A 26307-nucleotide genomic window follows, 5' to 3' on the forward strand; every position below is an offset into this window, starting at 1 on the left:
CCGTTACGAAGAAGAGGAGGAAGTTTGAACGCCACGCTGGTGGAAGACTGGACTGGACTGGCGGTGGGGCGACAAGCGCTCGCTCGGGAAGAAGGAGCCCGCCAAACAGGTATTCTTGCGAACGAGGATCAATGTGTGTTTTTTTCGCTGCTTTTGTCTCGAGTGTATGGGTGTTGTGTGTGATCCTCGCCTTTCTTAGTGCGTGTGGTGTGTATCCGGATCGCGTGAGTTTCCCCCCCCCCCCCCTCACGTGTTCGAAGTTCTTCGATTTCACTGGACAAGATAACCGCTCTAACGGCTCCTCCCTTTAGCCGGCTAGTACAAATTCAAATAAGTAAACCTCCCAAAAATAAAGGGCAAACTTAAGCAAACACCGCCACGAGTGCCGGCATCGGACGAAAGAGTTGTCTCTGTGTGTGCGTTAAAACAACAAAAAAAAGCCCGTCAAAAGGGGGCCCCGTTCACCGGAGCCTCGGGTCCCGCTGGACAAAAAAATGCGAACCCACTTCCGGTCGGCGCCGTTCGAACGGGTTGATCTTCTGATCTTTGGTGCAGCAAAAATCACGTCCCAGATTGGACGGGGCGCGGTATCGCTTCTAATGTGTGTTTGTGTTGTGTGTGCTTGTGTGTGTGTGTGCGTAGGTGGGTGGGCGGATGAAGCGACCATGTTTCGGCCGGACATTTGGACATTTGGACCTCATTAAATGGAAGAACGTGAAAGGCAAAGGCCTGCCGCTCTCTGTAGTGCGTGCTGCTGTGGTTGGTCACAAAAGAAGATAGTTTTTGGGGACGGTGGGGGTGGAACTCTCATCCCACCGATGGCGTGGGATGACACCATGGCAGCATCATCATGGCCCGGTGACCATGTTTGACTCGCCGTGAACACGCCGTGGTTTTTTGAAAGCCAAAAACTAGTACCATCAATGTGTCAATGGATCTGCGAAATCCGCCATCATCCGTCCATCGCAAATACATACACAGACCGCACAAACCACGAGCTAAACACCAGACACACGGTCCAGCAGCAGCAGCAGCATCGTCGTCGTCACCCGTCCTCCTTCCTAAGCACGTATTGCATTGGAATTCTAGCTCATTTAGCCTCGAGCGCGCAGCCACACCGCAGCATAGCACGGAGCGAGATCGTGGTCGGCTCTCGACGGCTCGAGAACGGGACGGTTTTGCGCGATTGCATAAATTAATTGCGGCTGGGGTGGTGAGCCCGCTAGGAGTGATGAATAAACATGACATGCCGAACCATCACCACCACCACGAGCACCAGCGCCACGATTTGTTGTTGGCAGAAAATCGCCAACGATTGTCGTGAGAGTCTCTGCCTCGCAATCATAGCAGGCAAGCTCGCTCACCTGCCCTGGAGGATCATTATCGATCACGGTTGGCCATGGCCGAAGTAGACGTCACACGATACTGTGAAGCGCACTCGTCATCCAGTCACCCGTGGGGGGGAGTAGGCTTTGCTTTAGGTACACAAAACGATCATGACAAACACCAACAATCCCGGACATGATCTCGATTACTCTTGATGATTCACAGACAGATAGAGAGAGAGAGAGATGACAGATCGATGATGCATATTTTGGACCGCTGCGCACTATCCAAGTGTCATGCAAACAGGAAGTCGTTTCCCTGATCGCATGGCCAGCACAAAAGGTCGCCAGGTCGCGGCAATTGGATCATTTCTTATTTACGCCCTGCCGCCCTGCATCCCTGGCATTTGGAGATGGTGGCTGAGAAGCTTGGTAGTGGCCAGTAGCGCCAGCCGCAAAAGGCGCATTTCCAAACACAGATCACACAAGACCCAGGCCGCTGTCTGGTGTGGCCAAACTGTGGCGCGCGTTCATTGGAAGTAATCGTCGGGCCAGAAAGTCACAGGCGATGGGGGCACAGGCGATGAGAAGGCGTTAGTGGCGTCCCAGTACCCCCTCCCCCGTCCAGCTATTCCACCTCGGACTCGGGATTCAAGTTTGGCGGTGCCGATGGCGTACGAAAATAGAAATTTATGCCATGATGCCATGTCCCATCGGACCATGGCGGGAGATTGGTAGGATTCTTTTTTTTCTTCTTTTCGCTTCTCCTTCCTTTGGTTCGCGCCTTTGCTTTGGGGTTTCGGTTCGGATCGGTTCGGGGTGTTGTTTGGCTTCTAGTTCGTTTTGTTACGCTGCTGCTGCTGCTGCTGCTGCTGCTACTGACAACAGGTCGCGAGCGCACGCGAGAAGATCTCGCGGTCGCAGAGTTGACGATCGCATCGCGTAGAGTAACGCTCCTGAACATGAAATTCAATTTTCACCCCGAATGTCATCGGGATGGATGCGCGCTGGCCACGCACAACGACGACGATCCATGCTCCACCGGCACCAGGGGCATTGATCGTCTGCCTCTGCGTCTGCGGAGACGTGATCTGTACCGGAGGAAGGGGGAAGGGTGGGAGAGGTGCTGCCACTACACCGCCATTAGTAGCCGACAGTCGGCGGCGGTGTGCTGCTGGTAATCATGTCAAAAATCGAAACCGAAACCGAATCGCGGGCGGACCGAGAGGAGAGGAACCGAGAACGCGGTTATAAGCCGCTCAACCGACACAGGAACGCACCACTTGACTTGTGCGACTTGTGATCCTACGGGGCCGCACTTTGGGCCCCCCCCCGTGGGGAGGCCAGCAAGATACGCCAGCTTAACCTGCCAGCACCGTGCCAGCAGTGTGACTTCGGGGAATTAATTTTCCATGCGACGATCGTGCACCGCGTTCTCTCGAGATCTCGAAATATAAGTATCGAGAATCGGTTTTTTTGGGGTTTTGCTCGCGTGAAATAACAACATGTTGGCAACAACGCACGCATCATCATCGCGGATGTTGGTCAGACTTGGAAGATTGGCCGCATTGTGTTGAAAAATGATTGTTTACGCAGGAGTTCTCTGACGAGGTGTTTCGGGTCAGTTGCTTGAGTTCGCACCTTTCTCATCGTTCCATTTTGCGGGGCCATTTTGGCTTCCCGTTTTGGATCCGTTTTCATTTTTCACAAAATTTCATAACTTTCCATGCCAAATGGGTTGTTGTTGCTTTCGCGTTGCGTTAACAGAGGGTAGCGAGAGTATCAGTTCGCACAACCGCGACCCCTTTCTTCGGTTGCGGCCGCCGGAGCCCCCGGTTGAACCCGCGAATGTCGTGTTGTTGTGGTTAACTGTGGAGGTTTGAGAAAAAGGAAAAAGAGAAAAAAACCTATTTTCCTTTCCTCAGTCGGTATCCATGTCATCGCCCTAACCAGTCCTAACACGCGGGGATGCGGTGCGGAGTGGGAGTTGAAAAAGGATCCTTCAGCTGCTCGCGTCAAAAAGTGATCGCGCGAGTAAACAACGGGAAAAGCATGGAAGAGGAAGAAGAAGGAAAAGAATAACTCCGAAGGCGCGCGTAATTGGATGAAACAGATTCGGTTACTTGTTGATGGTTGGTTTGGTTGGTCGCCCAGGGGCTCTGTTAAGGGTCGGGGAAATCCCGATAACGTTGCTCGCTCTGTCCTCGAAACCTTAGGCCAGGTCTAAGCGCGAGCCGCGGGGTGTGCAACAATCGAATACGGATCCTTGTGGTGGCAGCGGTGGCGGTGGACTTACTCCCCCTCTCCCCGTGGTGGTTAAAAACTGCCGAACCACACACATTCACTCACTTTCAAACACACACCCTCATCGTGTATCTGTCCTGCTGCACAGCGTGGAGGCTTGGGTTCAAATTCGAATCCCTTCGAGACACGATTCCCCTTGCTTTCGAAGTGATATTTGAGGTCGCGCATACGCTACACCCCAACCGGTGTTCGATTCTGCTCACGCCCTGGTGTCGGAGGCACGTTCCGCCAAATTAGTCGATTAATGTGAAACCCCCATATGGACTCTGGGTCTCCAGCAGTATTTGGTCACACAAGATAATAGGATAGGTGGGTTCTTCAGTTCGGTTACGCCAGCTCGGCGCGAATCGAATCCTCGAGCGTAAACGGATTAGTGAATAATCCATTTTCGGTACCATCCAAGGAGTCGCACTGCGCTGCCCTGCAGGTCAATAACCGAGAACCAGGAAACCATCGATACACTCTTATCGAAATTGGAAAGGAGAACCCATTTTTACGAAACTTCTTCCGCTCCCGCTGTGCTCCCTGTGACCTCTTTTCGTCCGGATGCCCCAGCGATTGGCCATTAATTGATGCCTCCAGCCTCCAGTTGCGACTCGTGATGTTGGTGGAAAATAATGATGCACCGTTCTCGGCATGCTGCAATTATGGTGCATAATTTAAAAATTCCGTAAAAATGACCGACCTGCGACGAGATGCGGCAGCTGCAGCAGCAAACCTTTTATGTCAACCGATGGTCGATTATCGAGGATGCTGCCTGCGCCGTGGAGCCCAGAACTGCAGAAATCCTTTCTTGCTGGCAGAAGGTAAATTGCTCCGCGTTTTCAAAAGAGCTGTGCTCGCTGGGCCGATGATCAAAGTACACTTTGCCTTTTTCCCCTTTCCTCTTTTTCTGGAACACCTGCGCGTATCGTCAACCGTGTTTGTGCATCGCGTCAAACGAAACCGCGTTGTGTAGAGAAGCGCTGCAGTCGCCTATTAAGCTGGGACACCGAAATTTACATAATTGTGAGTGAGTTCAACAACTTTGCGCTGCGCGCTTGATCATAAAAAGGGCCCTGAGACTGCGGGACATCGATCGGTAACAGGGATGGAAGGGTGAAAAGGAAGTAAGGAAAGGATGCAGACAGAACCGATGACGACGTGTGGTTCTTCTGAAGCCCAAACTTGATCGTACCTGTGTGTGTCGTGCCTATAGCGTTTTGAACTTTATCCAAAAAGATTCTTCTTTTGACAAGAACAAGTCACATACACATGCACACACCCAAGCACACCTGCCCTTCTGCCCGGCCCGGTGGTTCTGTTCGTTCGTGGCTTTCCTCTCCAGAACAGCAACAGTAAACAAAGAAGTCTAGAACAACAACCACCACCAGCACCACCAGCCAGCGGACCAGCCGGAGGCATTCCTGGAAAGCCTTCGAAAGTCACGCAAACTATTTCAATCTACCGCATCATATGATCTGTGCTGTGGAGGGCTCCAGTGCTCTCTGTGTGTCTTGTGGGGGCCGGAGAACGATGATTTGCGGTCCACAGATGATTAACTTTTGTTTTTTTTCCCTCCCTCTATTCTTTTTCTTCGTTCTCATCTGCCTTCGTATTTCTAATTCCTCTCCATTCGCCACACGTCGCCGATCCAGAATGATGGTTGCGCTTCCCCCCTTTCGTGGCTTGCTTGGTGGCTGCTATAGCAACATAGATGGAGCCGCCACCAGCGTGCGCGCACACACAGCCACACACCAGGCAGCCCAGCAAGTCCGTGTCTCGTTTTCCGTTCTCCGCCTGCTGTTGCTGTTGCTGCTGCTTGGTGGAGTGTCGGGTTGAAAGTCTACTTTTTTCGTATTTTTCGTTTTGAAACGCGTATGAGACGAGCTTTCGTGTGGAATCTTGAAGAAACAGAGAGAAAAAGAGAGAGAGAGAAAAAGAGAGAGAGAAGCAGAGACTGGTGGTAATCAACAATAATATCGCGGCGCGACGGACGGCCCGGGCTTTTGGAGAAAATCGAGCGAAACGAAACAGCCGAGAAGAAGAAATAGAAGTAGAAGCAGGAAATTGACCAAAAAGGTCGACAGCAGGTTGGAAAGGTGGAAGGAAAAAGAGAGAAGTAGAAGGAAAGGGAACCACGGACCCTGCTGGTGCTGACTGGCTGGCCTGCTGGACACTCCCGAAGAAGAATGTGCTACAATCTAGAAGGCTAGAAGTGGCTGGGGATGCGGCCAGACGTGCTCAGCTGGATCGTCGTGCTCCAGGGCCCCCCTTCAATCGGCTCGGTGCATCCTGCTGCTGCTGCTGCTGCTGCTTAAAGTTATGTTGTCCGCAGTCCAACGAAACGTGCGAGCATCCGTCTCACTCTGGGGAGCTGCGTTGCGCACTCGACTTAGAACCGGTTTATCCAGTTTCGCTTCCTTGCCATTCCTCTTCTTATCTCGTCACCGGACCCGGGGACCACCAGACAACACACACAAACAAACCATCCAGAAGACACACCACCGAACGGCTCAAGCACTCCTCAAGCGGCGCTGTGTATGCGTTCTCCATGCAGGGCGCGTCTTGGGTGGAACAGCAGGCGATTGCAGCTGCAACTGCAAAGCCTGCTAGGACTATACGGCCCCACCGGTACTCCTGTCGCCTTCTTCTGCGCACAAATTGTTCTTAATCCTCTTTCTCTCTTGCAGCGCTTGTGTCTGGAGCGTTGCTTGCGTTACTTGCGATGCTTTCAATTCGACGAATTCGATACGCCGGTTCGGTGCCGCTGGCATACAAACCATATACTGCCTCCTACTCCTTCCCCTTCTTCCTGTCCCCTTTTTGGGCGCGTCTCAACACTCTCGCGAGCGGCCGGGGGGGGGGGGGTCTCTCGCGATTCCTGGCAAGATGAATTCTCACGTGCCTTCCGTGCCTCCAACTGCGGGCCGGATGCTGGCCTGCGCTTTGTTGGGATGTGGTTGGGCTGGGGAGGTGAATTGAAATATCCAATCACGCTCGTTACAACCCCTTGGAACACACATACTGTGTAACTCTACTGTCTGCTCCGCGGCCGCTGCTCTGCTTGAGGGGCAGTGGGAGTCGAGAGTCGACTGTATTCGGAATAAATATTCGTCAGATGATTGCTCCGTACCCTGCTCCCCCCCCCCCGGGGGTGCTCCACGCTCGGTTTGTTCGGTTCACTCAGAACCTCAAGCAACATAACCTCAACCTCAGCACTCTGTGTCTGTCTCTATGGTGAGCCTTCTGCGCGCAGCAGCATCACCAGCGTGTTGCCCGGGGTGATGATCCGAGATGAAGCGGAGCGCAGAGAGAGAAAGAGAGAGACAGAAAGGTTTCCTTTTATTAGCTGTGCAGCACGTACATTATGATATAATCGTGAGGAGGTCACATCGCGCTCGCACCGGAATAAAAAGGGGTTTATATCCCCTGCACCTCACCCTCACGCCGAGGTCCTGGCGGCCATTCCATGTTGGAGTGGTTTGTGACAACACGAGGTTGGGTGAGCATCGTAAAGGAAAAATGTATATCTATTGGAGGGGGACGAAGCGCAGGATTTTCCGGCGTGCTTCTTAAGTGAAAAGTTCTGTAATCTCGTTATCATCACTTTTCGGTGGTCCATCTTGGCGTCTCCTTCACCTGCTGGTGGTGCCGCGCCCCCCCCCCAATCTTTTCCTCGATGGCACTCGCACTGACAATATGCTGGGGCCCCATGGTGGGGGGTCTTTGTTGAGCTTCTGTTGCGCCGATTATGGCCGTCCGCTCGCCTCCTGCGCGTTGTCTGCGAATGTCCTTTCAGATGCGATGTCGTTCCGACCATTATGCCAAAAGTCTCCTGGGGGCGGGTCGGAGGAAATGCGAAATTGGGAAAGAATTGCGGGATTTGCGAATCTCCCTTTGCTCTCCCCTTCTCCATCCGTTCAAGACGCGTTCGTGTTCGCATCTTTTTTACAAAAAAAAAGGGGAGAAGCCTCTAGGAGGTGATAAATCGGAAGCAAAATAAATGTCCCATAATTGCGATGGGCGCGCACGTGAACGACGGGGGGAACCGGAGACCCTTTAAAAACCGGATTAAGGGTTTGCCCTCGGTCGTCTCGAAAAGGAAAAGCGGAACAGACGCTCTCCGGGATCTCGCTGCGGGCCGGGAGGATGGATTCTCTTGAACCCCGCGTCATCTAAAACCTTCACCGTGGAGCGTTGACGTTGATTAGAAGCTGGCTTATATGGGGAACGCCGGCATTCTGATCGCGCATTCTCCATCCTTAGTAGGCTCCTGCGTTGCTGTGCTGAGAGCAAAGCGAAGTTCATTCACTCGTACGCGCGTGTCGTGGTGTGTGTGCGTGCGCCCTATAGACCCCCACGAACGGACCGGAAAAGGGCTGCGAGGCATAGAACCACCATCCGATCGTACGCACCATCTCTCTAACGCTCCTTTTCTGTTCTCATCCTCAGCCAGCCCCCGGGCCATCCATCATCTTCGCGCGTGTACATCGTGCCGTAAGTGAGCGAGCAAGCGAACGAGTGCGTTGCGTCTAGCGCAGGGGGGAAAGAGATACCGTGCCAAGCAGCTTAGCGAAGAGTAAAGATCCCCAGTGAAGCTGTTGCCGTTTGCCACTGCTAGCTGTCGGTCGTTCTAGCATCGTTCTAGCATTCAGCACACGCGTTGAGCACTTCCATTTTCTCCACGTGCAGAACGTAGTGTGCTGTGCGTCGTTGTTGGTTGGTTGGTTTGGTTGCTTAGCTGTGCTGTGGATATGTTGGGCTTCAAAGGAAAGCCTCCAAGTAGCTGCTGCTCGGTTTGAGTTACGGCTAAAAGTTGTCGTGGCCATTGCGAAACCTCGGCGAAAAAAGTGTACACCGCTGTGGCACGTGCGTGTGCGTGTCTCTGTGTTTTGAAGGAGAGAGTGTAGTTTTGTGAGCCGTTTTTATTGTGCGGATGTGCAAATTATTAGCCAGTTTAAAGGTGCTTTGTCGTTCCACCGTCGCCAGCAACACCGCCGCCGCTCTTGGATCACCTCCGTGAGAAGAAGGTGTTTTCGAAGACGCGAGCTCCACGAACGAAGAAACCACGCCGCGGCCGCCGCCCGGAGAAGTGTTGTGTGGTGAGAGTGTGTGAGAAAGGAAGAAGAAGAAGCAGCCGAAGCAGCAAAAAGTGAAGAAAGCGGAAGAACCTCAGCCCAGCTCTTAAAATGCCTTCTCAACCTTACGATCTCGTAAAGGATGATCAAGACATTCGGGTGCCGCTGTATCCGGAGCAGGCATTCTACGGCAATGGTTTGATGTTTCAGGCCAAGGTAAGTTCACTTTCCATACAAACTCTAGTCTCCTTATTCATCATTCGCAACTCTTTCCCTTTTTTTCAAAATCGAGAACGGTTTGTCGCATAAGGGGTGATGGCGATGGACGCTATGATTACTAGATTAATGATGATCGCTATGATTTTGCTGAGAGAATAATTCATTTTCTTTCAAAGAGAAGGCTGTGGAGCGAATGTAGACCGTTCCTATTGAATTTATCAGATTACATGATTAAAATTCGAAAGTTATTTGATTTTAATTGAATTTAAAATCAGTAAAGGCCTCCGGCAACGTCTATACACCGATTATTTGGGGATTATTTCAACTATTCTCTTATTACATTTTCTGGAATGGTTTTTAATTATCCAGCCATACTGGTGATCCTTACTTTTGCACAACGTTAGTGCATTACTGCAAAAATAGTTACATGATGAGGAAACCGTTTGCCCTTCCGTCATAGATTTCACAAGAGAAACGATCCATCTAAAAGGCGTTGTGAACTGCTTGACACTTGATTTGATTGACCTCGTGTACCAATTAATCGTCTTATGGTCTTAACTCACTTCCGTTAAATTGGACGAGAAGCGAGAAGCGATTAACTCTCATCTATCTTGCCCGATTCGACCCAGCAATGCGTGAATGAGGCGCAGCTACGCTGTTCAAGATTCAAGTCGAAGGTGAAAAGTTCCGTTCCCATTGGTTTTGCCGCCTTGGCGGGTTAAAGGAAGGTTATCACCGATGAGCACACATCTCGACGCATATGAGATTAGAAAGCAGAATGTTTTTCTATTTCACCCAACCGTCACATATAGGGGAGGGCCCTTCAAGAGAGTTCAATGCTAGAAACGACCACCTCACGCTAGTGATGCTGGATGCATCACTCGCTTTACTGGGTGGCCGGCGTACAGAGCAATGACTTGGTTCTACGCTTCAGCTTCTTCGTGTTTCCGTGGGTTGAAGAAGCGAGGGAGAACCATAAAATATGGATCGTTGAAAAGAGGGGAACAGAGCGAGAGAGAGAGAGAGAGAGAAATCGACGCGCCCTAGGCCGAGATCTTTCGCGTTCTACGTTGGCCCAGCATCCACACGAACCGAACCGAACCCCAGGCACCGACCACTACACTGCTGACCATGCACCATGTATCGCGCTTCGCGCTTTCTCTCATTAGCATTCGTTGAAAACAGAGGAACGCCGCGATGCCGATGAGCGGACAAGACGGCGCAGGGGGAGTGTAGGTTATTGATTGCTTCTCCTTCTCTTCGGCGTGAATTTCTGGCCCGGCCCTGGGAAGGACCATATAAAATGCTCTCCGTAGCATATGACTATTGACCCGCCCTGGCCGGGCCGTTGGGGGACTTTATATGGTTCGAGAGGTCCGAGTCCGGAATCGTGGCTCCAGGCTCTCCGGATCGATTGATCATGCTTTGATCACATGGCGGAACCCACGAGAAACCAATCCAGGAACGGACTCGCCTCGCTTTGACGATTTGAATTCTTTGACCTTCCACTGGCACACCCGCCATCGGCGTGTGGTCTGGGAACCCACTGGTACCCGGTCCCGGAATCAGAATGCACACGCGCAGGGCGTTGCAGCCCGAGCTAGAGATTCAAATGCGCCGAACCAGCCAGAAATGAATTCAGCTCAGAAACTGGTTTCTCGGTTCGGGAAGTTGTCAAGATTGGCAACGGTAACTGCAGCAGCAGCAGCAGCACCAGGACCAGGGCACCGCCACCGTTCGACACGACATTCCACGCGACGCTTATGACCTCCTCTTCCGCTCTAATGCGGTCAGCGTGATATTTGCAAATACGCCCACGGTCTCCACGACTGATCGGGATTGTGCCCGTGCGCTCCACGCCCTTGGCGCCCTTGGTGGCATTAGACACTAGCCTTCCTCGGTCAGGCCACGGTTCTTGGCGATCAATCGCGATGGTGATGGCGGCGATCGGTTGTAGGTTTGACGAGAATTTCTTTCCACAGCCCATTGGATGTTGACCCTGGCCGGCGGGACGTATATGCACTGGGCAGCAGTCCGGTTTTTGGCCTCAATTCGCGCGCCCCACGGAATCCGGCTCCATTATTCTAGTTCCTGGAGTGTGCGGTGGTGAGTAGTAGTCCTAGAGTGCGCGCGCTAGAGTACTGGCTACCTACCTTGTTGCTGCCGGTGGTAAGCCGACTGTCAAGGTTGGCTGGATTCGTGTTTCACTCATTTACCTTGGATGCACTTCAAAATGAAAGTAGTAGCCGCAGAGAGGCAGTCACGCGGGAGTGGCACCTGCGTGTGAGAGACCCAAAACAAATGAGGCCAATCAAAACGGTAACGAATCATTGCGAGAGCATCATCGTGACGGTTGGGCTCGGGGGACAAGAGAAGGAAAAAAAAACGTCAACCAGCTTTAACCGCTAATTGCTCTGCTCCCTGTGTTGCGTGCGCTGCAATCAGTGTGGTGGGACCCTCGATGGTATCAAAAACACACACCAGCCGCCGGGAGGGCCATTAAAAACCGACCATCATTGGCCATCGAAATAAAAGCTCCAATTGTTTTACCTTATTTTCTGTGACTCTCGTGTGACTCTGTGTGTTTTTAAGCTTATTTACGCCATTGCCAAGCTCTCTCGCTTGCCCCTTTTTTCCTCTTCCCGTCGTCGATTTCCCTTACTCTCTCTCTCTCTCTGTGTCTCTCCAGCGGGTTGATGTGGTGCATAAAATGGCGCCGCTTTCCTCACTAGCCAACGGAGGAATAAAATGAATTATTTCGTCCGGTTTCCATTTCCGACTGAAAGCACTGGTGGTGGTGCCGCTGCTGCTGCTGCCACACGGCTGCGGCCATAGCTTATCTCTGTGGTCTCCCTTTTTTTTTTCGGGGCCAGGCCCCTTTTCACGCTCTGCTGTAATTAATTTCACTCACACTGGGCTGTTGCTGCTGCTGCTGCTGCTAGTAGAGTCCGAATGTTTTGGAGGTTATGTGCACGGTGTGCGCCACCGTATGAGATGGGCCACTACCATATTCGTTACGCTGGATTGCTTGGATTGCTTCTGTCTGTCGAGAACAGTTTATGCCCCGCAATCTACGCTTGCTGCGTTACACGCGGAAATGTCAACCGAGAACCGCATGCCAGACGCATATGGGTGCGACCGGCATGCTGCTGCTGATGACAGTTCGTTGTCCCCGTTTGTCTGGTCTGGCGTATACCGAGGGTACAGAATCAATTAAAAATCCAAGGGCTGTAGCATCTGCGTCGCTTCTTTCACCTTCCCCTCGCCGCGAGCAATCAATTCACGTGCTTCATTTCACGCTCCAGGTCCATGTGCTGGCTGGCTGGCTGTGTGTGTTTGTGTTATGCCTCCAGTGGGGAGAGCAACCTCGAACTTGATGTAAGTCCCCTCCGGCACCCCTTATATCGATTGATGAGGGTGATCGAGTTGATGGACAGAACGAGAACGAGCTACAGCGAGGGTAGAACAGACCACCACCCAAGCGACTGACCACAAAAGGGTCTCAGGGTTTGTGCTGTAGATGGTCATCCTCCTGTGTCGACGCTCGGGGGGTTTGTGAGCATCGCGCAACGTTGCCGTTCCACAAGAGAGCATGGCATGCCGTCTTCGGTTAGAAATCCATTAAATCTAATGTCTCGATAACGATCGCACATGATCGTGGATCGTGCATCGTGACCATTTGATCGTAATGGTAAGAGGGAGCGTTTGTAGCGTTATCGCGTCGCCCCTCGCGCCCCTCCCCCAATCACTAGCGGATGGAATGTCATCTGTCACACGGTCCCCATGATTGTCCGCATCACAATGCAGGGGCAATAGCAACGACATACGGTCCGCTAGCCTAGCATAAGGGCCTTCTGCTGTTCCGTTAGCAAATCGCGGCGCAATAGCGTCTGTCTTTGTTTTTGTGTTGTCCCATCCCGCACTCGCATCTGCGGGCTTCCGTTTCCCGTTAGCTCACGATTAGCGCACAGAGCGGAGACCGTGGTGCACTCGGAGAAAACATATTTCCACGCCACCGTGCCTGTGTATGACGTGCAGCAGATACCTGATTGATTAGGTCCATCATCTTTTGTGGGCCAACAGCCTCCTGCATCACAAAGCAAGCCGGATCGAACGAATCCCGGAGCGATCGATCGAACAGGAGGAAACAAAGGCCGCTGCCAACGGTGGTCAAATCGCTCCATTGGACAGGACAACACCACACAGAAAGGAGGCCCCTGATAAGCCCCTCTGGCTGGCCGTGATGCTCAATCAACGTCAGCATCGTCCTATGGCTGCTCCGTTGTCGTTGTCGATGGCAGGCTTTTGTGGCAATTTCAATTTAATCCAATGCTTTACTATCCCGGTGTACCGTACCTCCGGTCACCACACGGCACCCCGGGAGCAACAAACAGTGAATCATATCGCCCGGAATCCCCCCCTTGTCACAGGCGCCCGTCAGGCGTTCATAATTGAGAAGATTTATCTGGATGACAGTGGGTACCGGCTGTCAATTTGGTGACAATTTTATGTCCCGCTTACCACAGGAACAAGCGCTCTGGTCGCTGGTCGGTTGGTTGGTCGGTCGGTCGTTCGTCGTCCTCGGGATTACGCGAGTTGTCGGTGTGGCATGATGAGGATATAAGGAGGAAGGGAGGAAGAAGCCAGTATCCAGCGACCCCCCGTTGGTCGTCCATTGTTGGCGGAAACAATATCCCTCTCGTATATCCCTTTTTCGAATGGCTTGGAATGGAGCTGCACACATGCTGGCACCGTTGATTGGTACCATCCCCGGATACCGAGAAGGACGGTTCGGTTTTATTGGGAGAAATTTATAACGTGTATTACCTAGGCAACTGGACGATTATGATAAGACATTTGCTGCGGTGTGGTTTGTGGGGGCCCCCATTGGTCACAGAACCCGGGTCCAATAAACCGGCCGACGAAAGGACTTACTAGCGTGTACGGCCAAGTGATTAGGTGGACCCGTGAAAGCCAATTTCATGGCGCATCGTTTCTGTGAGTTATTTGGCTTTTGTGGGCGTACTAGGCCCCCCTGCTGGAGAAGCCTATATAAAGCGCAGCAAACGAGAGAGGGAGAGAGGTTATTTGCTGTTATTGACCACGAACCACCTCCCGTACCTTACGCGTCCGCCTCCGCACCGCAGTCACGTAATAACGTCAAAGCCCAATTTCGTTTTGCCAACGTTTCTTCTTCTTCAAACTCGACTTGACTCGACTGGACCGAGCCGGGGAGGGTCCAATAACACCGCGGATGATGCCAGTGGAGGCAGGCAGTCTCGATAACGGCTTCTGTTCCGAAAGGTTGGTCTACAATAAAGCTTCTCGGGTGCGCTGCCTCTGCACCGACGGGAGCGCCATCGTTATGCTTCGCTAGCTTGCTACGATGCTACTGCTTTCCCCTTTTGCTCAGCTGCTGCTCTACCTCTTCTCTCTCTCTCTCTCTCTCTCTCACAACCACGCGAACGAGCTGAGAAGAAAACAAAAAACCGACGATGAAGACAAACCTGGTGTTCCTTTTTTGGGATGCAACACCGTTGCCACCGTGCGGTGGTGTGTCTGTGGATGACAACAGGTTGACAAGTGACCGGCAACCACCGGTAAGGTGCGCCCACATACTGGTGGCCACGGGCTATGATGGTGCATCGGTGCGCTGTCGACTTCGGGGCATTTTTCTCTGGCTGCCTGCCTATGAAGTGATTAGAAACGATGGGCACTGGATGATGATGATGACGATGGTTCCGTTGTTTTCTCCGTCCCTAGAACTTTGGTATGGTTGTGAGCAGGATTTATTGATTCTGTGGGCATGTTTCTGTGGCCATCAACAACACATTCCCGGTGTGTAAACAGAGGGGCGCGCCCGCGCGAACACGCGTTGTGGATGCGTTCCAGTAAACGAAGAAGACAGTGCTGTTCTGTTGCCAGTTCTGAAAACTGGAGCAACACACACTACAACGACGACCACTACGACGAGTTGCAACCGGGGGTGGTGGGATGGTTCTGCATCAATGCAGCTCTACTGCTGCTGTTGGCTGGTGTTACCACGAGCCCGTGAGGCTGTTATGAAGTGAGGAAGGAGGAGATAGGCGGCTGTAGTCGAGATCCCGTTTTTAATTTCCAACTCGTGTGTCTCTCTCGCTCTCTGTTTCGCTTCTTCGTGTTTTTCGCCCTTTTTGCACAGAGGAGCCCTAGGAGATGCACACAGGGGCCCTTTTCTTGTGGTTCCCGTTTATCGTTGGCCGTTTTGTTTTCATTTCTTGATGGTTTGATGGTGTGTATGGAGCCCTTAACCAAGCGAGCCAGTCAGTGGCTGGAAAATGGGGACCATCTCGACTCGACTTCCCGTTTATTTTGCTGTTTCAGCGTTTCAATGTCAGGTCGCGGTGGCTGTCGCTGTGCTGGTGCGCAGAGAACGGTTATTCCCGGTTCGGTTGTTGTTTGCCTGTTCTTTGCCGCTTGGTTCTTGCTTGGTTTGGTTTTGTGTGCGCCACCGGAACACCAAACACTGACGCGCTCTGGAGTCTGGAGCAATACGTTGTCGTTTATCAAGACCATGAACCATGGAAGGAGAGCGGTGTAGTAGTGGTGGTAGATGTTACCTATAACGACTCCACAGAAGTCTCGCATTCCCGTTGCTAACTCACTCACCGTGCTGCTGTGCTTTTTATGTGCGGCAAAAAACCCATTTAAAATTGTCCTTTTTGCGTGCCAAGGACGTGTCCGGGTTGTCGCTTGCTGCGACTGAAAGCTGTTGCTGATATGCAACCCCCCCCGCCCTCCCCCCTTCCCTTCAAGAAGACTTCTGGTTTTCCATTCCGCAATTCGTCTCGGGGGTCCCTCGGGGGAGTGGAAAAACACCAGCGGAAGTTGTAGCAAGTTTGTTGATGGATTTTCGCCCTCGTTCTTCTTTCTTTTCGGGACTTTCGAGGCTACAATATGCTAAGCGATAATACGAGATGACAATCCCGGTATCATGCACCTGGTGTGTGCCACCCAGGGACGGTGTAGTGTCCCATGCCCCAAACCTCAACAACCAATCATCAGCGTAACGGTGCGGCGGAAACAGAGACAGCAGTTCCGTTCTGTGCCGTTGTGGCGCAATGAACCGACAGCCGACAGGATGGGAAGCTTTCAGGCTCTTGAAATGCCGAGAAACCAAACCAAACCAGCGAGCGAGAGAGCACGACGCGGTACGGAATTCCGGTTGAGGTTAGGGCAAACATTGCATTTTCAAAATTCATGACTCACTCGATGTCTCTGGGGGGAATAGAGTGAGAGAGATCTTGGAGCGTGTCTTAGGAGCGTATCCCCGGTACTCAAGGGAAGGAGCCGTGAAAGCATAAGTTTGTGACACACAGCACCGCTGATGGGAACCTCTCACCCCTGCCTGTACACTGCCTTGGGTGACAACAAACATACGAAGTAGGATTCCGGGACTCCAAGTCCGGAAAAGCCTACTGTGACGACGACAGCAGCAGCAGCAGCAGCACCAGCAGCATCAGCTGCTGGTTGACGTTCCCTCGAGGCATTTCTCGGCGAAGGCGTGATGTCGTATCATCCTGGGACCTCTCTCCAGGGAGGCAAGGGAGGGGGCAGTGAACTCCTGAGAGGGTGGTGGTTGTGGGAAATAACTTACCATTTGTCAGCCATTACCGTGCTGCTGCTGCTGCTGCTGCTGCAACGCGACGTTTAGCGGTACGATCCAGTGGTTCCAAGAGTGTCGCGACCTCCTTGGACCTCCTGCTCCTTCTCGTGCTTTCAATGCAGCGTACCGGCGCTGTGCACTACGATTTGTAGGAGAAGCTAAGAAGCACTGGCCACTGGTACGAACGCTACCACGGCATGCACGCCACGCACTTAATGGCGATGGTGTAATGATGGTGTGGTTTTGATGTTGGCCATTCCCGATGCTGGACCCCCGGGTGTGGTGTGTGGAGTTCAAGCGATCCAGCAACCGAGCGAACGAATGAGCGGGAACGAGAAACACGGTCGGGCGGCGAACACTATCTCTCCTTATATGCAAAAAACACGTGGCCAACGCGCCAACCAAAGGCGCAAAGTATGGCAGTGGGCCCTCCGAGCCAGCACCAGGTCCGGCGGAGGGGGGGGGGGGGGGGTGGGACTTGCTCGGCTCCATAGCGCTCCGCTCTTTGTGTGCCCCATTGCAAAGACCGCTATGGGATCGGATCGCATTTTCAAACACAAACACACATGCCCGACACACGTGCAGTTGCACGCAGCAGCAGCAGCAGCAGCTGCTGCACCCAAGTCAGAAGGGCACACTCTCCCCGATTCCTCCACCTTCCTACGCTCCTTCGCTCTTTCTCTGCCTAAGAAGGTTATGTGCTAGCTAGCGATCCAAGAAGGCGCTGGCTGGCTGGCAGACTGTTGACGTTAGGGCAGAGTTGGCTCCGTGGCTTTCACTATTTTCACCGCCTACTAGGAGACACACCAAAGGCTCTTGCAGACCGAGGTTGGCTGGCAGGCTGGCAGGCTGTTGATCTTCAAACCGTCATCATCATCCTCATCATCAGCGGCAGCAGTGTCGTTTGTTGACGACGACGACGACGACGACGACGTCGACTCCTCTAATCCTTTAACGACCAGCACAAAGAATGACGCAAATTGACGCGCCATACACATTCCGCACACACATCTCGCTCTCTCCCTCTCTCCCTCTTTCTCCCATCGCTTACTTCTACTTCTGCGAATCCGTCGGAAGATATGGACGGGGGAATGACTTTCGAAACGAACTTACGTCCACACCGTGCATGGGAGGCACAGGTTTCGCTGACTGGCTGGGCGGCCTTTTTTGCGAACTCGCGCAACTCACTCCGCATCACCACTGACAGCTCGTTTTGGCGCTCGTGTGGCATCAAAGGCCCGCGATAGGGTGGGTCTGCATTCAAGTTCAAGCTCACCGACCGTTTTTGGACCCGCGCGAGTCACATTGCCTTCTTGGATGGCGGATGGGTTGGGATATGGAATTAGTTGAATCCCCGGACGCCCCCGGACCTGCTGGTGGTGGTGGTGGTGGTCCTTTCACCGGTGGAGGAGATTATTATCTCTGATTGGATCGCCTGTGCCGTGCCCTACCCCGTCCGGGGCAATCTCAGGGCAGGGCATCAATCTGTAACGAGACCTTCCGCTGGTGTAAGGTTTGCGATGCTGCAGGTCCCAGCTTTCTGCGCCAGTGAAAGCCAGTCTGGCTGCCTGCACCGTGAAAAGGACATTCCTGTTTTGATCATTCTGAGGGGGGGCAAGCCCGTTGCAGAAATATTTCCTTCGGGAGTTCTGGAATTTTGGAGAGAATCATTGGCTGAATCACCATCTCACGAAGCTCACGAGGCTTTCAATGTGCAATGCGGACACATAAACGTTCCCGTTGGTCACGAAATGGTGGGAACTGTGGGTACTACATAAATATCTAGTGGTGTGTGGTCTGAGGCACCTCCATTTTTACGCGATCGATACAGCAGCAGCCGCAGAAGGGCAAATGCAGTAGCTGTGGCTGCACCTGGGGTCCCCAGTAGGGTTCCTGTATAATTGTGCCTCGAGGGAGAACGACGACGTGCTACTAGCGTGCGTTTTGTGGCGCAACTCGGCGAAGCTCACCAAATGAGGAGCGAAAAAAGCCCGGAAGCCAGATCCCGGAGGGCCCAACAATGGATCTATCGTGGCGTAGCGTGCAACTGCCGGCGACAACCGGGACTTTGAATTCCCATTTTTTTTTTACACCGGGAAGGAGCGGGAATGTGCCAGCTAGAATGTTCCCCTAGGGCGTTATATACTGCCGCTGGGGAGAGAGCCAGGAACACCAGTTTTGCGGCTGATGGGAATGCAAATGTTGTTTGTTGCGCTCTGGCCATGGTGTGCAGCATGGCATGGGTCGTCGGGGACAAACGTTAATACGATTCGATCTACACCCGCGGGGAGCGTTACTCACCCTCTCTTTCTTTCTCTCTCTCTGTCCCTGCTAGTAGTCACGTACCTCCCGGAAATGGTTTCTGCCATGTTTTTTTTTCTTCTTTTTTGTGTCGCGCCAATGCGTCGAACCCACCCCCCGGGTTTTACATCGATGGGGAAAAGCTCGAGAGTTGCCTCTGTCGCTTACCGATTCATTCTTTGTTCGCGCAATGCCTGCATTCAGTACCGCAGCATGAGCCTTTCCTCTGTTGCTTCTGTGCCTTCTGTGCTCCCCCGATGGGGAGCTCTGTTGTTCCACATGATTTGCATTATTCAATTGGTTACAATTAGCCCTCGGGCCCTGTAGAGGCGCGGTGTGCACTAGGCACACCGGCACACGTGTGCAGATCAAACCAGGCATGCTATATGTTCCATTCCATCGCAAACCCAATTACTGAATCAAATATCTCCGTTCCTTCATTCCATTAGAATGCTGGATGGATTCGAAATCAGCAGAATACTTAAACACAGAGTTCGCCATCTGCATATGCATGAATGGATGTACCAGGACTTTAAACGCGCGCACGCCACGGGTATTAGCATTTATGGCGAAAGTGAAACCACAGCGCCAAGCCAATTTAGTTATGAATCCACCAAGCACCACACTTGCGCGCCGCGCCTATGAGTATTATACCAACATACCATCTAAAACGATAATGGAGCGTTTGAAAATGCCATTATACGTTAAGCCCACCAACCCAGGGCTAGGGCCACGGTAGTAGTAGGTAGTAATACCCGGCAGGTCGATAAATCTTCCTGGCAAACAGCGGGCACCAGTTTGAAATGGGAACCGCACCATCGTTACCCGGTGCAAATTGGAAGTTTCGCGGAGTCTATTTAGGGAAGCGCGGAGCGGAAAGGTTGGTGCAGCCGGATGGTTTTAGTATTCATCGGACTTTGGCCGACCTAACTCGACGTTTTCGGTCATAAACCGGAAGGGTCCTGGACGGTGGAACCTCGTGCAGCACGTGCCTACCGATGTTGTGCCATTCGTCATGCTACGGGATCCTCCTGGGAGTGCTCGCGAGTAGCAGCAGTAGCGGCAGCAGAGATCACGGTAATCGGGACCATACTATCTCGGGTTGTCAATTTATAACCCAGGGACTCTGCAACATTACGAGGCACCATGCTGCTACTTCTGTTCCGCTATAACTGACCTGCACCATGTGTACAGACCACGATACAGACATAGATCGCTAGGGGATACGATACCTGCCGGTTGGTTGGAGCGACCAGATGACGTCGCGCGTAGCCAACGAGTCTCGATGAGACGCCACCGAAATCGTGCCTGTGGTGTGAGAGCGAGAACACAGAACTCGGCCACAAGATCCGATCAGAGATGTGTAGGACGGGAGAAGAAGCGTGCAAGCGGTCGGAACTAGCACAGGAGGAGGAGGAGAAGGAGAAGGTACCATATGGTTTTAATATTTACTCAACACAGAGAGTGAGAGATCAACGCGAGAGAAGAAGAAGAAAGGGAAGGGGATGGAGAGCATGATGCGAGATCCCCAATCATAGAACCGTTGCCGAACACGGGGGGAGTTTGGAGCACATAAATAATTAAATGCACGTCATACGTCGGTTGGGCGCGACGATGTGCGCGGCTTTGGATGGAGGCCAATAGTGTGTCCGGACCTGCCCAGTTGCCCGGCTGCCAACAAAGTCCCGAGGTGCGGACTTTCCGACGTCATCACCGACGGCGCGATGGTGCGCCCTGGTTAACGGCCGGCCGCAATGCGTTTATCGTGCGGAAACAATAAGCTCGTCCTGCTGCTGCTGCTGGTACACCAAGATACCACGAGTTCTTGGAAATGGTGGAGACGGTGGCATATGGTCGGTGACATGTGCACGATGTTGCGTTCCTTGTCTCCCTTGGGAACGAAAGACGCTTTGGCAATGGCAACAACCTAGTAGTAGACGGTGGGACCTAACGGGACCATGGAACTGGAGGTGACTTCTGGAAGCGTCTCACTGCTGGAACTGCTGACACTGGCGAAGGTAGACAGTTGTCTGGCTGGCTGGCTGGCTGGCTGGCTGGCTGGCTGGTCTGTGGCCTGTGGTTGTTTCTGCTGAGCGCTACAAATCACGGACGGACTCATTCTTCATATTATTCTGCCCCATTTGTTCGCTTCTTCGCTGTGTTTGGTGCATGGAACTGGAGCTCTCCTGAGGCCGCTCCGCCTTGCGGTCTCGCATTTCGTAGCGTTTTTGTTCCCATTCTCCCCACACCCTAGTCGGCCCGTGTTTTGCCAAAACCGGAGGTCCGGAGGTTTATTTTTACAAAGTCCGGCCACGTCGGTCGGTTGGTCAGCCAGGCCGGCAGGCCGGCCGGCCGGCCGGTGCCAGATCGTGGTCGTCATCATCAGCATCGGTGGCAGTGTTTCGGGCCCGGACGCTTCACTTCACATCGCGAATTGATTCCGGGAGATGGGAAAACAATCAAGCATGATTAATTCCGGTGGCATATGGTGGCCAGCAGCAGCAGCAGCAGCCGGAGCGGTGGCCAACACTAATGAGGATGTAAATCAAACTGCGTGCTGTGCCGATGCACGCGGTTTTCCGCTCTTGCGTTTGGTTTTGTGGCTCTTCTCGGCCGCCGCGTGTTGCGTTTGACGTTTCCAGACGGCATAACAAATTATCCGCCCCACCGTCGACTCCCCACCTATGTGTACTCCATTATCAGCGAGCGGAAGGAAGGATGATTCATCCTAAGTCCATTGAGATCGAGATGTGTGTATTCAACTTCCGCTGGAATAGATACGGACAAACAGGTAGTTTACACAGAGCAAGAGAGACAACCCGAAACCGGCTCCAGTCGCTCGAACGTAATCGCTTTTGTGTAGTGACTCATGATGATGATGGAGGCGGCCGTAGCTTAGTCGCTAGTCCAGTACACCACAGTCCAATTGCATTGTGCGCACCACATTCCATCCATCATAATCTCCTCACAGATCCTCGCGCTTGGTCACCGGGTCAATATAATATACTGCCTGCCGGCTGTGTAACAATATTTTGAAAGCTCCTCAAAGACCTCAAGTGTTGTATGATTGATCTGATCCGATGAGTGAGTGAGATTTCCCTTGCTATTGTGTATTGACAGCAGACAAGAGCGTTAGCAGCCCAACTCGAATAATGCTCATCACCTCTAGCGGACGGAAGTGAAACGACTGAACGGGGAGCGGGGAGGGGGGGGGGGGAGATTGACACACAGACACCTTCGTCGCCGTCACCACACCTTCTATTGATTGTTTTGTCGCGCTAGACCTACCATTAGAAGCACCAGCGTCAGCGTCATTTCTACAACCACCGAAGGCTATGTACGTCAACTTCCGTTTCCCTCTCTCCAGCTCACGAGCTAGCGTTCCGCGGAATTTCCCTTTTGCATCTCATCCCCGCGTTGCATGCGAAAGAGGGGCCGGGGGGGGGGGGGGGTGGCACACATATTATGTGTTCCTGCATGCATGCACGACAACGACAACAACAACACCACCAGCGCACAAGCGCATGGAATGCACTTTGCATCACTCCTCTGACAGCCAATCGACATCAGCAGCAGCAATGGGCCACCACCACCACCACCACCACTCTACAAAGACGCGTGGAACGATCCCTCCGGCTACAACAGCGACTCGGCTCCATTCATGCCATCCACGCGATCTACCCGCCGCTCCCTTCTGCCAACTGCCGCTGCGCTGCTGCACTTTGTCATATGACGTTGCACTATTGCATTGCAACGGTGCATTGCATCTCGGCTTATGCGGGTCGCGGCGGCGGCGGCGGCGGCGGCACACTGAGCGCTTCTTTTACTTCTATTTAAAAGCCGTCCATTCTCGCCCTCTCGCGCACTTTCTTCCACCGGTTTCCACGCTCATTAGCCTCGGTTCCGTTGTGCTCGGTTCGGTCTGTGCGTGACTCCAGGTCAGCTGCTGCTGCACTACAACCTGATGCTCCCTCATACGCCAGTCCGTCATTGTTTGTATTTTAATGCCTTCTGTACTTGAATTTTTAGTCGCGATTGACCTTGTTTCTCCATCAGAGAGAAAAAGATAGGGTCGAAGATATAGATGGGAGAGAACCTAGGCCTCTACCCTGACTTCAGTTCCGCTGCTATGCGTTGTGCTATGGATATATCAGCTGCTGCGCTCTGTTGTTGTGTGGTCCCGTGCACTGTGTTGTCGTTGTTGAAAGCGGATAACATCGCACGCCAGTACCACACCAGTAGTGGTTTTGTTTACCGTCATTCCGAACCAACTTCCGAAAGTGGCGACCCACCAGCAGTAGTAGGCCACAAGTTGCTGTTGTTGCTACCGCAACGTCCGCTGGACACTCTTGCACAAAGCTGTGTAGTGGTAGCGGCCTACTGTTGCTGTCACTGCTGCTGCTGCTGCTGCTGCTGCCGTCGATGCTCATCAGCTGGTCCGTTGGTCAACCTGCACACGACAACGATCCAGTGCTCTAGTTCTTTTGCCACCGAACGGCATCGTATTTTTTTTTTCAATTTCCACCCGCGAGGTGGAGGAGGAGGGTTGTTTGCATGTTTGGAGTTACGGATTGGATTTCCGCTTCGCCTTCTTTTTTTGTTTTTGCTGTACTCTTCCTCCTTCTATCTCGTTGGCTCGTTAAACGAACTGGTGGCCACACATCGGGGGCGCCAATTGATGTATACGCCGGCGGCCCAGTGGTTTCTCTGTATGTGGTGATGATGGAGAGGAAGTGTGGGGTACACGGTACGGTACGGTACGGTATGGTGTGTTTGGAGCGTGGCATGGCGCTGCCTGTGGTCTAATTTTAAACCATGTTATGAAAACGCTGCTGAAGAAATAAACATGGAAAACGTAAGGCCACCACCGGCCTGGGTGGCACGGAAAGAAAGAGTGGAAGAGGCATAACGAAGTCGATAACACCGAGTTGCTGCTGCAATTCTGGCCCGAGACCTCGCGAGATCCGAGAAGATCCATCGCTGCTGCTGCTCTGCTCTCGATAGCGCCAGTAAAAGTGATTATTAATCGAATCAAGTTCTCCGCCGATCGAGAAAAGGTCAACACGTATCAATCCTCTTGACGCCTCCCAACCCAAGTTTGTTGTGGAAAGTTTGTTTTGGCGGTTCTAGGGCGAACGTCTTCGTCATCATCATCATCATCACCATCAGCGAAGGTGTTCGCTGGCATTCGTGGAAACAATGGAGAACGCGTACGCATTTAGACGAGAGATTGGGTGATTGAGAAATACGACTAAGCACCCCCTTCCAATTTGCTCTGCCAGCTGTATTCCAGCCCAGTTTAGAAACAGGAGGGCTCGGAACATAGACAGGAGAGTGTCGAGAGGGTTAGTACCAGCTGCAGCTGCCGGACGTTCGCTCAGACATTCGCGTGTGGAGCGAGGTAGAGTGGTTCTGTTTTTTTCCTTGTTATTTTCATTCTCCACACAATTCCACGCTTCACTGGCGCAAACCATCTGGCCAAACACCACGCGAACGGTAGGGGGGGGGGGAAGCGATTCCCCTGGGGCCCAAGGTTGTACCATTGCACTTTATCGGTTTTTGATAATTGTTGTTCCGGTGCTGCTACTGCCCTGCCCAGCCCAGCCGTTTTTGTCGTGTGACAGTACAGCGGAAATGTCAACGCCAACCATGCCGGTTTGATGAATACGTTGCTATGCACTTGAGGAGGGAGGGTACTAGATCCGCAACAACAGCAAAAAATGGTGAAACAAGCAACCATGCTTTGCTTTCGCTGTTGCTGTGTTTTCGTTTGCACTGGCGCTGGTGATGGCCGTTCGAAAATGGCTAATTCCGCTTCTTTTGTAAGCAATTCCGGCCACTCTCAGCTCAGGATCTTTATCGCGCACCAATCGGTGGCTTGGAATGGCTTTTTGGCAAATGGCGCGCGTACGGGTATCGATTGGTTATCGACCCCGTAGAGTCGCTTTTTTATGTTGTTTTCGTTTCTTCTCCATTTTGTACCCATTATTCTTCGTCTGCTTGTATTGTCCCCTACCTGGGCTGGACTGGGTCCCACGGGCGAAAGCATTAAGCACGGATCCAATATAGCGTGAACGGGCATCACCACCCCACCAGCAGCAGCGGCAGCAGGCAGGTGATTGGTCACACCCCATCGGCCAACCTAATAACAGCCATTTACCGTTCGCTCGGTGGCCGATTGTGTGGCGGTGCATTTGATTGTGTGGCCGGGTGGAGCCGGAGACGGATCTCAGACTGCATTCTCGAGCACTGCTGCTGCAACGAAGGCGCGCGACGGCACGAAAGGCAGGAAAAAACGTTCCACGCCCCCCCCCCCCCCCCTTTTTCGTGTTGTTCCCGTGCCCTCTATTGTGGTAACATTTTACTGGAATTAATGTTTTCATTCCCATCCCAGGATACGCCACCGTCAAGCCGGAGCAGCGCCCTTTCTGTGCTGGCAGCGCCGTACATCCGCGTTCTCCAATTCTCTCCTTCATCAATCCAATCTCCCCAGCTGGCCTTTCTTTTTTTTTTTTTTACTTCCCTCCACAAATCGAAACCCCCTCTCTCCTCAGCTCAGCTTCATGATTAAATTTTATTCATTTTCTTTCCACTTCTCGTGGCTCTCTCGCTCTCCCTGTGCTCTTTTCAGTTGATTGGATGGCAGGCAGTACCGAGGCCTAGCAATCGGACGGAAATCGTACAAGCCATGCGAAGGATACGGGTAAGCCACGGCAGCACCAGCACCGGCACTCATCAAACTCATTCTTCAATTGATTTCTTTTCCATCTCTCGTTTTCCTCGATTCCATTTCCCATTACACACAGTACGAGTGTAAGGTTCAAAACAGCAAGAAAAAGAAGGTCACCGTCAACATCTCGGTCGAGGGGGTACGTGTGTGCCTGAAGCGGAAGCGACGAAAGGTGAGCATGCAACAGTACGACCGACGACCAACATATTTGGAATGTCGGGTACCAAGTTCCCTTTCATCATCCAGCGCTGGCACTGGAGCGCCTGCTGGATGATGTGGTTAGAACCTTCTAATGCGTCTCTCTCTTTCTTTCTCTCTCCCGTTCCTGTTCCGGTCCTGTTCCGGTCGTTTTTCCAGAAAAAGCAACATCAATGGAATGACCCACTGGAAATAGAGCTGCTCAGCCACCCGATTTATCGGATATTCTACGTTTCGCACGATAGTAACGATCTGAAGATCTTCAGCTACATCGCCCGCGATGGTAGCAGCGACGTGTTCAAGTGTTGCGTATTCAAGACGAACAAAAAGGTAAGTTCCCCCTGACAGGGGCCACAAGTTTAGTGAGTAATGTGCTGGCAGTACCACCATCAGCTGCTGCTGCTGCTGCTGCTGCTGCTGCTCGAGTGGTCAACAGCGGTAGCTGTCAGCATCCCATACGTCCTCTGCCCTCCCAGGTACCTGAACGTAACACATTTTTGATTGCAAGTTGTTAATTGAATTCCT

General features: G+C 52.6%; 1 protein-coding gene across 4 annotated transcripts in view; it reads left to right on the forward strand.

Annotated features, from left to right (window-relative positions):
• The window catches only part of LOC126578094 (capon-like protein), a 62266-nt gene that overhangs the window by 296 nt on the left and 35663 nt on the right, over positions 1-26307 (forward strand). For 2 of the 4 annotated variants that reach the window (XM_050240351.1, XM_050240348.1), the window contains exons 2-5: positions 8064-8905; positions 25486-25557; positions 25661-25756; positions 25942-26112. In XM_050240351.1, the coding sequence (XP_050096308.1) occupies positions 8801-8905; positions 25486-25557; positions 25661-25756; positions 25942-26112 (444 nt within the window). In that variant the 5' untranslated portion in view covers positions 8064-8800. Of the gene's footprint in view, positions 110-172; positions 225-8063; positions 8906-25485; positions 25558-25660; positions 25757-25941; positions 26113-26307 lie in introns of those variants that run through there. The other 2 variants (XM_050240349.1, XM_050240350.1) reach the window with 2 other exon arrangements.

This window comes from Anopheles aquasalis, chromosome 3 (genome assembly GCF_943734665.1).
Source record: "Anopheles aquasalis chromosome 3, idAnoAquaMG_Q_19, whole genome shotgun sequence".
Taxonomy (NCBI): Eukaryota; Metazoa; Arthropoda; class Insecta; order Diptera; family Culicidae; genus Anopheles; species Anopheles aquasalis.